This window comes from Rhincodon typus, chromosome 3 (genome assembly GCF_021869965.1).
Source record: "Rhincodon typus isolate 14 chromosome 3, sRhiTyp1.1, whole genome shotgun sequence".
In the NCBI taxonomy this organism is placed as follows: domain Eukaryota; kingdom Metazoa; phylum Chordata; class Chondrichthyes; order Orectolobiformes; family Rhincodontidae; genus Rhincodon; species Rhincodon typus.
In genome coordinates, this window is record NC_063334.1 from 59,025,696 (window position 1) to 59,042,462 (window position 16,767).

Below are 16,767 nucleotides of genomic sequence, written 5' to 3' on the forward strand. Positions count from 1 at the left end.
TTCAGCTTCTTCTCTTAGCAAATGCACCAAGAAAGCATGATGTTGGGAATTCTCAACAAAGTCAGAGTGGGTGCCTGGCAACTTCAGTTCACCACTTACTCCAAAGAACGTCCATGTTGGAAACTAGGCACCAACATCTTAGGGCATTTTTCTTTTTTTTTCCCCCCTTTATTCATTAACGGAATGAGGACATCGCTGGCTAGGCAGCATCCTTAATTGCCTAGAGGGCATTTCAGAGTCACATAGGTCTGGAGTCACATGTAGGCCAGACCAGATAAGGACATTAGTGAGCCACAAGGGTTTCTCCTGATAATCGACAATGGATTCATGGTAATCATTAGATTCTTAATTCCAGAAATTTATTGAATTCAAATTCCACCCTCTGCCTTGGTGGGATTCAAACTTGGATCCCCAGAATGTTATCTGGGTCTCTGGATTATCAGTCCAGTAATTATACCACTAGACCATCGCCTCTCGATGTTCCCATGCAGCATCGCATGCTCCATGGATACCAACTACACCTCACACCCACATACATTGGCATCTGACATATGACAGCCTGCAGAAATCTGCAAGAGACATCTCCAATCCACTCAAAAGTATGCTTCTCTGCTTCACTGCTGAAGCAGCAGCTAGCATTGTAATGCAACAGCAAGGACACAGTGTGCTCACAAACACACTTCCAGGTCATGGACTGGATCTGGTTGCATCTGTGGGACCCTCTCTTGCTGACTTAACACTCACTAACTCTCTAAGCCTACTCACCAGCTAACTCTCAGCATCCCGTTTGTCTTTTTGCACTTTGCCCCCTCAGCCAGAGGAGCCAGGTTCAAGGTATTGCTGTATTGCCAGGCTGTTTCACACAGCCCAAGCCAGGAAGCTGATCCTGGTTGTCAGTAGTCCTGCTCTATTTTGGTCTGTTTTCCTCCTGGATCATAAGAGGCAGGTATTAAGGGAGAAGAAAGTGGCTGGCACAGCTGTCACTTTTGATGCAGGTGGGGAGGTGTCCTGAGCAAGCGAATAGGCAGTGCAGAGGACGCAAAGGGGTGTCGGAAGTTAAAGCAGGTAATAGCAAGTGAGGGAAGATGTTGCAGCGCATATTGACCTTCTCCTTACATTGCTGTGCATTCCTCTAAACTGCCAAGACTGAACTGTACTGGTTGGCAGCCTCGGGCCAGATTGGCATGGTCTGGTGTTGGGGCCCCCTCTGTTGGTCCTGGGAAGAGAGGACATCAATACTATGCACCTCCAGGTCCCTACCAGCAAAAGGAGGGTGACAAATTTCTCTTGTCTGCCATGTCTAGAGCAAACATCAGGAACCGTGCAGGGTAGCTCTAGACTGACAGTGCTCATCCAGGTGCACTCCAGCCTTTAAATGACATCTCCAACACTACAGACTCCAGTCAAATCTGCGATATCCCGGCACCAGTGAGCTGTTCCGAAAATGACCCACAGTAAAATGGGATAGCATTGGACAAAAGAGATATCACAAGGGAAGGAAAAATACTTAAATGAGGCAAATTTGTCCAGAAACAGCAAGAAATCACTAGGCCTCACAGCAAATAAACCTTAAAAAAACAGCTTGATACAACTTAGCCAAAAAAAAAGGATAAGATCCAGCCCAAGTTCTTTTTCTCAAATGCAACAAAAACAGAAATTGCTGGAGAAATTTAGCAGGTCCATAGGAAAGGCAATGGCCTCGTATCGTCATTGGACTGTTAACACAGAGACCCAGATAACATTCTGGGACCCAGGTTCGAATCCCGCCACAGCAGATGGTGGAATTTGAATTCAAAAAATATCTGGAATTGAGAATCTAGTGATGACCATGAAGCAATTGTCAGGAAAAACCTATCTGGTTCACTAATGCCCTTTAGGAAAGGAAACTGCCATCCCTACCTGGTCTGGCCTACATGTGACTCCAGATCCACAGCAATGTTGTTGACTCTCAACTGCCCTCTGGGCAATTAGAGATGGTCAATAAGAGCTGCCTAGCCAGCGATGCCCTCATCCCATGAATGAAAATAAAAAGGTCTGGCAACATCTCAGAAGAGAAATCAGAGTTAGAATTGCAGATCCAGTGACCCTTTTTCAGAGCTAATTGCCCCTATTAAAAAGTGGAGGTAGTTTATGTGCTGAAGACAGGAGGTTTGTGGTGTATGGGGAGGATGGCAGTGGTGGGAATCATGGTGACCCAGGGAGAAAAGAAAAAGCTGATAATTAGGCACCATTAGATGATAAAAATGGGTTGGCTATGATGAAGGCAGTCCACGTCATGACAGACCAGGGGTGTGGGAGTGGGTAAAGGACATAGAAGTTGGTGTTCAGGCCCTAAAAGTTATTCAATTCAATACTGAGTCCTGAAGGCTGTAGGGTCCCCAATGGAAAATGAGATGCTGTTCTTCCAGCTAGTGCTGAGTTTCGCTGGAGCACTGCAGCAAGCCTGAGATGATGATCTACAGTGTTTCTAAAAACTTTTCTTATTACAGATTTCTAATAACTACCCCATCCCCCCACTCTCTCTTTACAGAGAATGTTTACATTAAGATGATATCATTCAGAAAAATTGTTTAGTTGGATTTTAAATACACCAAAACTGTAAAAGCTTATATTTCAGAACCAAAACATTTTGTTCTTAAGTTCAAAGACATAAAAAACATAGACTTTGCAGTTGAAAGTCAATTGCTGACGACAACAAGACTTCACAACAAGGCTTATGCTATTAAAAAGACTAAAAATACTTTGTGGGCAAATTACATATTAAAAAAAGTTACAGAACAGAACTGTTCCCTTTTTGCACAATGGGAAAAGGGACTTCACAGGTTCCAATGGTTTGATTGAGAAGTATAACTGATTAGATAGAACATAGATGTGCAATTAGTTCAATTTATACTCAGCAGAGGCAATAAAAATGTATGAGAGAGAACACTTTAAAAATCTCTAGAAAGCCAGGAAAGATGCATGGCAACACTACATGCAAATGTAAGATGTTGATTAAATAGGAGGATTACTAGAACCATCCACCAGATAAAAATGCCAAAAATCACTATTACATGAATTCTAAAAGGATAAGCCTTCACTCAAGTGAAATATCTTTACTGATAAGCCTTTAAATAAAGGTTTGTTTTCAGATTGAACTGATAAAGGGACAGTTGAAAAAAAATCACAAATCAATTGATTAAATTATGGCTTTTATGATGAAGGCATTTTCACCAAATAATTGAGGAACAATGATAAAGTATCACATTGAAGTAAGAGGACCTTGGACAGAAGGCTAACACCTATATTTGCAAAGTAGCTGATATGCAAATAACAGTGAAAACGGAGACATCTTTGAAATTTCATAAGTATCAGGATCCTTTATAAAAATGATAAAGTCGTCATAGACTTTATAAACCAAAAGCTGCTCTAAGAGAGAAACAACCATTTTAACTGGAGGGTCACCACAGGCAAAAGGAGGTGGGAGGTGGGTTGGGGACTATGGGGCAAAGAGATTGAGAAGGAGACTCCTTCATGGTAACCTCAACTGATGCAAGAATTGAACTGATGCTGTTGACATCACTCTGTCACAAACCAGCCATCCAGTCAACCGAGTTAATCACAACACTATAACATCTAAAATCTGTCAAATGATATTTTCACCTGTCAGGTGAAGATACCTTCCTCATTCAGGGCTTTTAAAAAAAAAAGGTTAAAAAAAAAACTTTAAGATGTTGATGGATATATTCTATTCTTAGAAATTGAGAGATATTCCTCAATATCTATGATCATCTTCAAGCTGGATTCTATGAGATTTTTGATCACTTTTGGCACTAGTTTACATACCCACTTGAAGTGGTATTTATTAGTTTCTGCAAATAAAATAGTAAAATTAGTAAATTACCTCATTTAGGTTTTTCTATTACACTGGAAATGAACACCACAATCTTATACCATTCCTTAAAATTGTGAAAAGAGAGAAATCCCATACTTGTAAAAATCTGGGATGTTTATGACATTTTTTAATAACTACCTATGAAAATTAAGCAGGCTATTTGGAGGATGGTAACATTCTCGTGTAGCTTCTCCTCCTGTGGGATAGTTATCGAAAATCTTACAAACCCAAACCTAAGTATAAGAATGCATTGCATCCAGAACGGGTCCAAAGCAATTCTTAGCAGCAGAGAGTTTACTTCCGTTCCTACTCCTCTGCCCCACTTTCTCAACTTAGAAGACTTGTCACAATGAGGTTCCTGACCCTTGGATATTCCTCCTCTAGCACAAGTTGTGAGAATCTTCTAGCTTTGTTTTATCTCCTAATGAATTTGGTCTTTCTAATTCAAAGTGCAAACTCTCACCTGTGTTCCTGTTCAATGAACCAAAAAAGAAGAGACTTTTGGCCTCTAGCTGGAGTGTTTTCAGGGGTAGCTTAAATCCCTCTCCTCCCTAAACCCATGTTTCAGGTTGCCATGGAAATATGTGCTTTATATCCTTGAAATCCCAACCTCTACTTGGGAATAAATAGACAGATTAAAGCCCAACTGTATACAACCCGAAAATTCAACACTTTTCTGGTACTCTAATGCTCAGTCTATCCACTGTCCCTGAACATCCTTCTCAGTAAAATAAATCAAGGTCCTCTTTAAAAATCACCAAACTGTCCAGACTTGATGGCACCCCTCATTTTCACTTAAAGACAGTCCCAAAAGTAACAAATAGTGAACATGTAATGTTCACTAAGTGTTTCAAAAGTTTGGTGATTTAAGAAGTAACTTTGCTTTAAAGAGGTTTACATATTTAAAATTTGCTACATGAAACGTTTAACTGGGATGTTTACGACCAGCAACGTTAATAAATGCTGAATTTTCAGATACTGAGGATTGAAGTAACACGGCCTGCAGTTTAAACAAAATAATGTTAGCATACAAAAATTGAACTGAACTAAAATAATATCACTATCTTAAACAGATTTAATAAAGGTGCAATGTACACAATTACTTGTACTCTAAATTCAAAATGTCTTAACTCTTTCTATACCCAGGCTTACATTTCAAACCTCTCAAGTCAGATTTAGCAAAGTTTGGAAGGCTGACTGTGTCATGTCTCAATCACCTTTTCAGAGACATGCTTGTAATATCATTATCCATAACATGTGACCTGAGGGTATAATGGCCTCAGAAGCCATCTAACCCAGCATCACTTAAAGCATGAACTGTAATAAAATCATCAACACTAGCCCAGACACTTGCCCACGAATGTGATTTTTCGTATAAATAGCCAGCCGTAATAAGCAAATGGATTGTTCAATCACATTAACTACACCTAGTTTCTTAAATTATGAGGGACGACATAGTCAGGTACCATATCTAGCTGGAGGCAAAACCCACATCACTAGCTAAAACAGAAATGGTTGGAAAAACTCAGCATGTCTGGCAGCATCTGTGGAGAGAAAGCAGAGTTAACGTTTCAGTCCAGAACTAATGGAGAGTCACTGGACCTGAAACGTTAACTCTGCTTTCTCTCCACAGATGCTGCCAGACCTGATGAGTTTTTCCAACCATTTGTCTTTGTTTCGGATTTCCAGCATCTGCAGTTCTTTGTTTGGTGTTTAACAGACATCACTAACTGCTTGATCCAAGTACTGTGACAATGATCCCCACAAATATTTCTTGCTCCTTCCATTAACTTATAGCAAGTTTGTCCCATCAAAGCTCCTCTAAACAGCACAAGATTGCAAGTTCTGCATTCAGCTTAAAAAAAGGTGTATCTAGTTGAGACCGAAGAGAGTTGTGTTACAGAGTCTAGTTATGAAGCACTAAATGTAAATATAGGTCCAACTACTCAGTGTAATAAGATTAATTATTTTCCTTGATCTAGTTTCTTCCCCCATATATCCACAACTCTACAATATTTCCAGCTCTAACTAGCTTCTTTTCATCAATTGTAATGGTAATATCATTGACTAGTCATTCAGATGCCCCAGTTAGGGACGAAGTAAAATATCACCATGGCATCCAGTGAATTGATAAGCCTAGAATATACAGCTAGTTTCAGTAATGCAGACCATGACAGCTATCATTAATTGTAGGAAAACCTTGTTCAATGTAATTTAGTGAAGAAAATCTGCCTATGCAATTCTGTGTTTGACTCTTAACTATGCTTCGTAATGTCTTAGCAAGTCATCTCAGTTCAAGGGCAATTAGGGGTGGGCAACGAAAACTGTCTTTGCCAGTGACAGCCACATCCCGTTAGAATACAAGAAGGGAAAAATTCCTCTATACCTCCATCCCCCATCAGGATTGCCAAATACCTCTCAACTTCTTCCCTGGGAGAACGCTCAGCCAATCCCCATCTCTTAACACATTGAAGACCCTCCCCTTTGGCTCCTCACTTCTTCCAAAAATCTCTGTTGCTATGAATCGCTGCAGGAGCCGAGCTATTTTTGCCCTTTATGGGATAGTGGAACGTTCTTTGTACTAGTCCTATACTGATTTCCTTTCCTAATCTATTTTCTCTATACACAGATAACTCAAATGGTGCCACTCCCAAACTGTCCAAATTTTCTTCCAATTGCCACCCTTTCCTCCACTTCACACGATCCATTCCAGATCTAGAGTATGAGTATCTACTTCAGTTTACAGTCTCAGTTCCTGACTCCACAACGACAGTTATTTTGAATATGCTTCTTCCCACTTCACCTCTTGTAGGGATTCTATTCCACTCTTCCAATTTCCCCATTTCATCTATTTTGAAGATAGGAACATTTGGTAGAGAATATTGTAAAATTTTTCCCTTAACTGAAAAACACCCTCCAGTGTGGTTGACAGGGTCTTTGACTATGTCTGCTTCAATGTCTGCACTCATTCTCGTCATCCTCTGCTGGAAACTTAAGGCTTCCCCTTCTACCATTCCCAAAATAAGCCTCCACACTTAAACTGATCATGTCACCATTTCAACCACCTCCAAGCATATCTGCCCTTGCACCACAACACTAATTCACTTCTCAATCATCTGCAAAAGCTCTTCTTGTTCAACTTTTGTTCTTTTACTTCTTCCCTTCCTACTGTGCAGAGTCACTAACATCCGAACTGAAATAGGAACTTACTGGTGCTAAATATACACAATCCAAAAACAATACATTATTCTCTACATTGAGGAAACCAAAGTGTATGAGACAGTGACCAACCAATCAAGGGAGTCACAAGAATACTTCAGAATAGTAGTAGAGATCATTGCATGGAGTAGGCTTGAGTGATCTATTCCTTCTCCAGACTGCAGTAGTGTTTTTCTTCACAAATCCACTTATCCGTGCAAAATCTGACAGACAATTTTGCTCATTGTGGGTCCAATGTTTGATTATTAACAATGTCCAGAAAAACTTAAATTAAATATGAAAAGGCATTCATTATATACTGCACTGTACCTTCTGGACGAGCAAGTACACACTATACATGCATAGTTTGCCATGTTGCTTTCTGGAGCATCTACACAAATATTTATACAATTTGATGTTAAAATCAGCATGTCATGCTGGACACGCTTAATTGTCACATGCTATTATGATACATTTCTTATTTTATGCGGGCTTTTTCCCCCAGTAGGGAAACTGTATAGTGTACTAAGTTTTTGGACAGGTGTGGCACTTATTCAATTGGCTCCAAAACGCATTCAACATTTGCACTATTTTCCAAGAACATAACTCCTATGTATAGTGGGATTTCCCTGTACCTCAGTTCACAGTTTTAACCAAATCTGTCATTTGACTTCTCTACTTCACTCTGACCACCTACACTGTTTCAATAATATTGAAAGCAAGATGAGAAACAACACTTAATCTTTCAGTTAAGCTCTTTACAACCTTCCAGAATCAACATGAGTGAGCTGCAGCTCCAGGTCCTAATTTTGCCATTATCATTTATCCCAGTTCCATTTTTTGCTTCCTGATTTATCCCATTACCAACTCCCTTTGTCATTTAATCACACTGCATTTAATCTCACCTGCCTTCCATGTTATCATGAACGTACTTTTTTGTGCACACCCATACATTACCTCTGCACTTATTTAGTAGCTTTACAAAGTAATCGCTTGTAAAATAAAATCAATCCTTATATGCACGTGCACCAAAATGGAGAGCCTGAAGACTATACTGAGACTGTACAATTTTAAAAAGGTGCTATCAGAAGCCCACGAAACCAGTAGATTTTTGAAAAATGAAATCCATCTAGTTCACCATATCCTTTAGGGGAGGAATTTCCTGTTCATACCCAATTTGGCTCATTCAAACCTAGACCCATAGCAACTGTCTTCTGCAATCACATAGCATTCCACAGACATTTTCAAAACAGATTTAAAAGAATATAATAACTTGGCATCATCCTTGGCACCAGACAAGGCAAAAGGTATTTCCAGCGCAGTGAACCCTACAACCCCACCAACTTCAGTGTGCTTATCTGAAATTAAAACGTTGTCCTACAAGCCCCAATCAAAAATCAGATTCCTATCTTTCAGCCAACTCTCCATTACCATCCCTGGTATCCCCAATTTCAGAGTGGGTGGTAGAGTGGCATATGGGAAATTACAAATCTGCCCCAGGAGCTTTCAACCTGAAATTCAGACTCCCTGAAACATGAGCAAGGAAATAAAAACAAACATTGACTGCTGGAAAAACTCTGCACTTCTGGCAACATTTAGCAAGAGAGAAACAGTTCATAGAGCCAAATATGAATCTTCAGAAAAAGAAGACAAGAAAATCTCCTCTTCCCTTTCTCAAATGAGGAATCAATAATCCTATGTTGAACTCCAACTGGAAGGAGCATTGGAGATAACAGAACCAGAAATTTGCTCTGCAGGACCCCACCCTGAGTATCTTGGTAATTTCATGACTGGCTGAATGGTGAAGTTGCACCTGCCAGACTGTGTTCTCTCACTACATGGTCTGATGCAAAAGAAATGAAAATCTACTTGACCTCACTCATTCCATCACAGCTGCATTTTTCCAGCACAGAAACAAACACAGAATGCTGAGAGAAAGTCAAAGGTCAGCACCGAGTCCAGCGCTAGCTGTGAAGAAGGTCATACAAGACTCGAAACATTAGCTCGGTTTCTCTCTGCACAGGTGCTGCCAGATCTACTGAATTCTCCAGCATCGTATGAGTGTTTCAGATTTCCAACATCTGTAGTATTTTGCCTTCGTTCACGATGGTAATGGTATGAGTGACCACTGCACACAAATGTCTGTCTTCATAATGAAGACACTTTATTATGGCACTCACTAGAGCTAAAACTGGGAAATTTTTCAAAACCAATCTTGCAGCTCACAAGTGGACACCTATGAGGCACTGTAGATGAGAGTTATACACCATCATAATCTAAATTTGTGCGTTGGCTTATCCCTGACTCTACTATTACCATCAAGTCAGGGGATCAATCCTAATTCAATGGACTATAGAAGAGTTTGCCAGGAGCAAACGAAAAAAAGTCAACCTAATAAGGCTATAAGTAGAGGACTACATGCACACAGGAAGAGTCCTTACCACAAATAGGACAACTCTGTTCAGCTCAGATCCAATGTTATCTTCAAGTAATGGAAATAGCAATAGCAACTTATTGTCAACTTCAGTTTCTGGATTGCTTTACTAGTTTTTGTTGCACACCATTGGACTTATCCATGACCCAGCTTAGATTGATCCATGTCTTTTTATATATAGATATTTAGAGCACAGAAGGCAGCACATTCCAGACTCCCAACCCTCAGAAAAAAAATTGTCAACACTTCTCTCAGCCTCCCACTTTTTACCTCATGCCTATGCTCCCTGTTACTGACTCCACTACTAATGGAAAAAGTGACTTCTTATCCACCTTATCTAAGCCTCTCAATCTTATACACCTCTATCAGACCCTGCTCAACTGCTTCAAGGAAAACAGCACTAGCCTATTCAATCTTTCCTCAAAGCTCAGACCCTCTACTTCAGGCAGCATCCTAGTAAATCTTTTCTGTACCTTCTCTAGCGTAATCCCATTCATCCTATAACTGCACAATTCTTAAGTTGACTAACATTTTATATAGTTTCAGCATAACCTCCCTGCTCTTGAATTCTATGCTTCAGCTAATATAGCTAAATGTCCCATATGCCTTCTTAACCATCTTATCTACGTGCCCTGCTACTTTTAGGAATCTACGGCAATGCATATCAAGGTCCCACTCATTCAGTAATTTAGTGTCCTACCATTCATAGTGTATTCCCTGGGCTTATTAGCCCACCAGAACCACATTAACTCATGCGATTTTCTCCAAGAATTTTTGGATTTCCAAGTCTCAGCCATTTTCTGTTAGGATCTGCAAACTTTAAAAGTAGGACATTTCCTAGACACAGGATTTTCCCCTCTAGATTGGAAAATTGTACATGTCATTCCATCTTTAAGAAGAGCAAAAGGGGAAAACCAGGGAATTACAGACCAGTTAGCCTAACATCTATGGTGAGGAAATTGTTCAAGTCTACAGTCAAGGATGGGATAACTGAACAAATTGAAAATTTTCATTCAACCAGGGAGAGACAGCACAGATTCATTACAAGTAGTCATGATTTAAACCTCATTTGAATTTTTCAAAAAGAGTGACTAAGATAGTGGACAGGTGACTGACTATGGATGTTGTTTAAATGAGCTTCCAGAAGGCATAAAGTCCCAAATAAGCGACTTAACTAAAAGGTAAAAGCCCACAGAATTGAGGCAAAACTACTGACATGGCTGGGAAATTGGTTAAGTGGCAGACTACAGAAAGTAGGGATAATGGGCAGGTACTCAGATTGGCAGGATGTGACCAGTAGTGTGCAACAAGGATCTATATTAGGGCCTGAATTATTCACATTATTAACAACTTGGGTAACTGCATCAAAAGTCATATCCAAATTTGCTAATGACAAGAAGTTAGGCAGTATTGTAGATGACTGCATAAAATTATAAAGGCATATTGATAAATTATGTGAAAGAACAAAACTATGGTAGATAGAGTAAGCAAGTTGAGGTTATCCATTTCAGACTGAAAAGGAAAGATCAGGATACGTTCTAGATGGTATGAAGTTAAATACAGCAGACGTCCAAAGAGACGTGGTGGTCAGGTGCATAGACCTTTAAATCATCACAAACAGGTGCATAAAATAATCAAGGAAGCTAATAGAATGCTGGCCTTTATATCTAGAGGACTGTAGTACAAAGACGCAAAAATTATGCTGCAGTTATACAAAACCCTGGTTAGACCCCAATCTGTAGTACTGACAGGAGGTCTGGGCACTACAGCTTAGGATGGATATATATAGTACAACTTAAGTTTACAAGAATGATACCTGGACTCCAGGTGTTAAGTTATGAGGAGAGATTATACAAAATAGGCCTGTTGAGAATGTAGAAGGTTATAAGACCATAAGATATAAATATAGGAGCAGAATTAGACCATGTGGCCCATGCAGTCTGCTCCAGAATTTATTCAATCATGACTAATATATTTCTCAATTCCATTCTCCTGCCTTCTCCCTGTAATCCTTGTTCTCCTTCCCAAATCATGAATCTATCAAGGTCTGTCTTAAATGCACTCAAATGACTTGGGCCTCCACAGCACCTGCAACAATAATCTCCACAAATTAACCACCTTCTGGCTGAAAAATTTCCTCTTCATCTCAGTTCTCATGGATCATCCCTTAATTTGGAGGCTATGCCCTCAGATCCTAGTCTCTCCTACAAGTGGAATCATCTTCTCCAAGTCCACACTATCCAGGCCTCTCAATATTCTGTACGTTTCAATCAGATACCCCCCTCTTCCTTCAGAAGGCCAACAAGTATAGACCCAGAGTCCTCACCCACTCTCCAAATGACAAGCCCTTCATCCCAGGATCATTCTTGTTAGTCTTCTCTGGATCCCCTCCAATTCTAGCACATCCTCCCTCAGATACAGGGCCCCAAAACTGCTCACAATATTCCAAATGCAGTCTAACCAGAGCCTATGCAGCCTTATCCCCACTCTTGTATTATTGCACACTTGAAAATGAATGTTAACATTGCATTTGCCTTCCTAACTGCCAACTGAACCTGCTCATTAACCTTATGATAATGCTGAACTAGGCCTCCCGAGTCCTTTTCTGCTTCAGATTTCCAACACCATTCCCCGCTTGGAAAAAATAGTCTATGATTCTATTCTTCCTAACAAAGTGCATAATCTCTCAGTTTCTCACATTGTATTCCATCTGCCACTTCTTTGCCCACTCTCCTAGCCTGTCCAAGTCCTTCTGTAGCCTCCCCACTTCCTCTCCTTCCACCTATCTTTGTTGCAAAGTTTGCAGATGACAATGCCCTCAGTTCCTTCAGAATATTAGTGTATAATGTTAGGTTAAGGGGTGATCTGATTGAAGCCTTCAAGATAAGACAGTTTTAGTTTTATTTAATATTTCCACTGGTTGTAGATTCTCCATCTAGACAGCATAGTCTGACAATTAGGGACAGACTGCTCAAGAAGGATGATAGGAAGCACTTCTATACAAAGGGTAGAAGATGTTTGGAACTCTTCCACAAACAGCAGTGAATGTAGGATCAGTTGTTAATTTTAAATCTGATAAAATCTTTTGCTTCATAAAAATTAAGGGATATGAACCAAAGGCAGGTATATGGAGTTAGATCAGCTATGATCTCACTAATATCCTAAAAATTCAAGAGAGTCGGGGGCAGAGCTGAGTATAGTGGCCATCACCAACGAAAAGGTGCTAGTAAAACGGATTGGCCTGAAGGTGGATAAATTACCTGGACCAGATGGACTACACCCCAGAGTTCTAAAGGAGATAGCTGAGAGCGTTAGTGGTGATCTGAGTAAGTTAAGAAAATCGCTAACGTGACACCCCTGTTTAAAAAGGGAGTAAGGCCAAAGACAGAAAATTACAGGCCAATTAGCCTAACCTCGGTCGGGGGTAAGATTTTGGAGTCCATTGTGAAGGAAGAGATTTCTGAATATTTGGAAATGTATGGTAAAATAGGGCAAAGTCAGCATGGTTTCATCAAGGGGAGGTCATGCCTGACAAATCTGCTAGAATTCTTTGAGGAAGTAACAAGTAGGGTAGACCAAGGAGAGCCAATGGATGTTATCTACCTGGACTTCAACAAGGTGCTGCACAGGAGGCTGCTGAGTAAGATAAGGGCCCATGGTATTAGAGGCAAGGTGCTAGCATGGATAGAAGATGACTGTCTGGCAGACAGCCAGAGAGTCGGGATAAAAGGGTCTTTCTCAGGATGGCAGCTGGTGACAAGTGGTGTTCCGCAAGGGTCAGTGTTGGGACCACAACTTTCCACTTTATACGTTAATGATTTAGATAAAGGAACTGTGGGCATTCTGGCTAAGTTTGCAGACAATACAAAGATAGATGGAGGGACAGGTAGTACTGAGGAGGTGGGGAAGCTGCAGAAGGATTTGGACAGGTTGGGGGAGTGGGCAAAGAAGTGGCAGATGGAGTACAATGTGGGAAAATGTGAGGTCATGTACTTTGGTATGGAGAATAAAAACATGGACTATTTTCTAAATGAGGAGAAAATTCAGAAGTGCAAAGAGACTTGGGAGTTCTAGCCCAGGATTCCCTCAAGGTAAGCTTCAGGTTGAGTCAGTAGTCAGGAAGGCAAATGCAATGTTGGCATTTATTTTGAGAGGACTTGAATATAAAAGCAGGGATGTACTACTGAGGCTTTCTAAGGCCCTGGTCAGGCTACATTTGGAGTATTGTGAGCAGTTTTGGGCCCCATATCTCAGGAAGAATGTACTGGCCCTGGAGTGGGTTCAGAGGATGTTCACAAGAATGGTCCCAGGAATGAGAAGCTTAACATATGAGGAACGTTTGAGGACTCTGGGACTATACTCATTGGAGTTTAGAAGGATGAGGGGGATCTAATCGAAACTTACAGAATACCGAATGGCCTGGACAGAGTGGATGTTGGGAAGATACTTCCATTGGTAGGAGAGACTAGGGCCCGAGGGCACAGCCTTAGTGTAAAGGGAAGGCCTTTTAGAACGGAGATAAGGAGAAACTTTTTCAGCCAGAGAGTGGAGAATCTATGGAGTTCACTGCCACAGAAGGCTGTTGAGGCCAGGTCATTGAGTACATTTAAGACTGAGATAGATAGATTCTTGATTATCAAGGGGATCAGGGGTTACAGGGAGAAAGTGGAAGAATGGGGTTGAGGAACTTATCAGCCATGATTGAATGGCAGGGCAGAGTCAATGGGCCGAATGGCCTAATTTCTGCTCCCATGTCTTATGGTCTTATGAATGGTGGAAAGGCTCAAGGATCTGAATGGCCCAGTCCTGTTCCTACATTCCTAGATTCACTTACAACACATTCAAACTTTTGCACTCCTGCCACATCCAGTTGTGAGTTTTGGTGGGCAAATAACAGCAGCTCCATGAACATCCTCACCTTGAAAGAAGGCACAGTCCGGCTTGTAAGTATTTGCAATTAGCATTTGCAACAAGTTTCATCTAGAAGAACTGAGTCAATCATCTTGGCTCCACCAATACAAGTCAATCTGATTCACTTCACAAGACATCAAGAAACAGCTGAACACACTGGATGGAAAAGAGAGTTTTCAGACATTGCAGCCAGAATATTATCAATGCTGAAGACTTGTGCTCCGGGATTAACTGCATTCCTGGTCAAGCTATAACACAGGCATCTACCCAAAAATGGGTAAGGCTGCCAGGCACAGTCTGTGCAAAAAGTCACTCAAGCTCTACTTGAATCATTAACACCCTGTTGGTCCATTCTCAAATGGCAAAAATCAAAAGACAAGTCATTGAACATATTTAAGATAGATATATTTTTAGATTTTAAAGGTATCGGGAGAAAACTGATCAGCAATGATCATACTAAGTGGCAGAGCAGGCGCAGAAGGCCAAACAGCCCAAACCTGCCCCTACTTCTGTGTTTCTACACAGTATTTTCACAGTACTTAAATGATCAATTTTATATTTAGCAGGATTACATTATAACCTTTATGCAAAAACAAACAGTAAAGAGCTGAGTTCAATGCATAGGAAAAGAATGAGGGGTTGATGGCTGTCAATGTCTTCATCCCAGGACATCATTGTAAAGTTCCCCAAAGCAATGTCACAACCAAATTCAACAACTCAGTGGCCTTCACATCACAAACAATGACTTTGGAACATAATTGGTGCAAATTTCTATTCAAAATATTGGGTGTCAACAAGCAGGCTGACAATTTAAATACATAAAATGCAGAAACAGATGGCCAAGAGGGAGCATATAGATGAGAAATAGAATGAGTCAAAGATAACAATCCATATTTTTTTTAAAAAAAACCATAGCATGTGATCCACTGGCTCTTCTCCAAGAAGCAGGAAAAGCGAGGTCAAAAGGAAAATATAAAAAGTTCTTTTGGAGCTTACTGCCAATGCATTCAACAGCAGGGATATGCATCAAATATGTCCTTTAAACGTTTAAAAAAAATTGCGAGAATTTATTAGGCGGATATCAAACAATATTCATTTAGAAGATAGATTAATGCACTTACAAGTACTCCACTTTTACCATTAAGTGAAATAGCCAGGGAAATACTTCAAAAGAGGCACAGAAAGAAGACATCTGATTTGAATGAATCGCTTACTTCAGGAAATAACAAACATGGGCAATATATAATACACAATGCAAATGTGCAATGTAAAACAATCTGCTCTTCTGTCTTGTAGTCAGTTGCTGCTTATCAAAATCTTTGTGGCGTTAACCTCGATCGCACAATTCATACGAAGCACCCCTTTCCATTCATTTCTTGTGATGTTGACTATTCGTCTACACATACATCCCAAGCTCAAAACAATTTTCTGTTCAATTCCCTAGCACCCCAACCTCAGCGTTAATCAGTTTAATTCTTAGCACGACTAGCACAGAATAACTCACCGGCTGCGGGAGCTTGGCAGGACCAGCTCCGAAGTTGATAACTTGCTTCCTCCCACTTTCCATTTCGGATTGTGTGCGTATGCCCGTACCTGTATATTTAAGTGTATCTATTAATGTCTGTGCCTCGGTATTGAATTGTATCCTTAAATCTGTGTATGCGTCTCTAATTGCAGACTCTGCTTCACTGCAAACCCTCTACGACATCGCTCGCTGCTTATTGGTGCATCTCACACGGCGATTGTAGTCAGCGCTTTCTAATTGGCTACCCCACGGTTGATGTTGCATCCAATTGGCTGCTGGCTCCAGCACGAGCTGGCTGCGTGAGAGCAGCGGCTTGGTGCAAGAACGGCCCGGATTGCAGCAGATTGGTGGGTGAGTGAATGCTGTCACTCCCACTCAGTCGCTCAAGTATCTAACAAACATGCTCAGATTACACTTTGGGGGAGATGGACAACAAATCTCTGTTAATCAAATATGCAAAGAAACTTACCTTCTGGAACCCTGATGTGGAGGTGCCGGGGTTGGGCAAGGTTAGAAATCACATTATACCAGGTTATAGTCCCACCGGTTTATTTGAAAACACTAGCTTTCGCAGCTTTGCTCCTACCTCAGATGTTATGAGAGAGGAGGTATCAAGACACAGAAATTATAAGTAAAAGATCAAAGGATAATACAACTGATGCAAATGTATTGAATAAACCTAAAATGACTGCTGACTCCCTCTTGTTAAATCTTTAATCAGTTAGAAAGGAGATGCAGGTTTAGATTGATTAAAATGCAAATCCCAGAATTTCTTTCAAGTCACTGCCCTGATATAACAAAAGGTTTTATCAGTGTATACAAGGA

General features: G+C 40.5%; 1 protein-coding gene across 1 annotated transcript in view; it reads right to left on the bottom strand.

Moving 5' to 3' along the window:
* The window catches only part of psat1 (phosphoserine aminotransferase 1), a 31,492-nt gene extending 15,353 nt beyond the window's left edge, over positions 1-16,139 (bottom strand). The window contains exon 1 of the mRNA XM_048594966.1: positions 15,922-16,139. Coding sequence (XP_048450923.1) covers positions 15,922-15,984 — 63 coding nt within the window. The 5' untranslated portion in view covers positions 15,985-16,139. The remainder of the gene's footprint in view (positions 1-15,921) is intronic.
* Between the last annotated feature and the right edge of the window lie 628 nt (positions 16,140-16,767).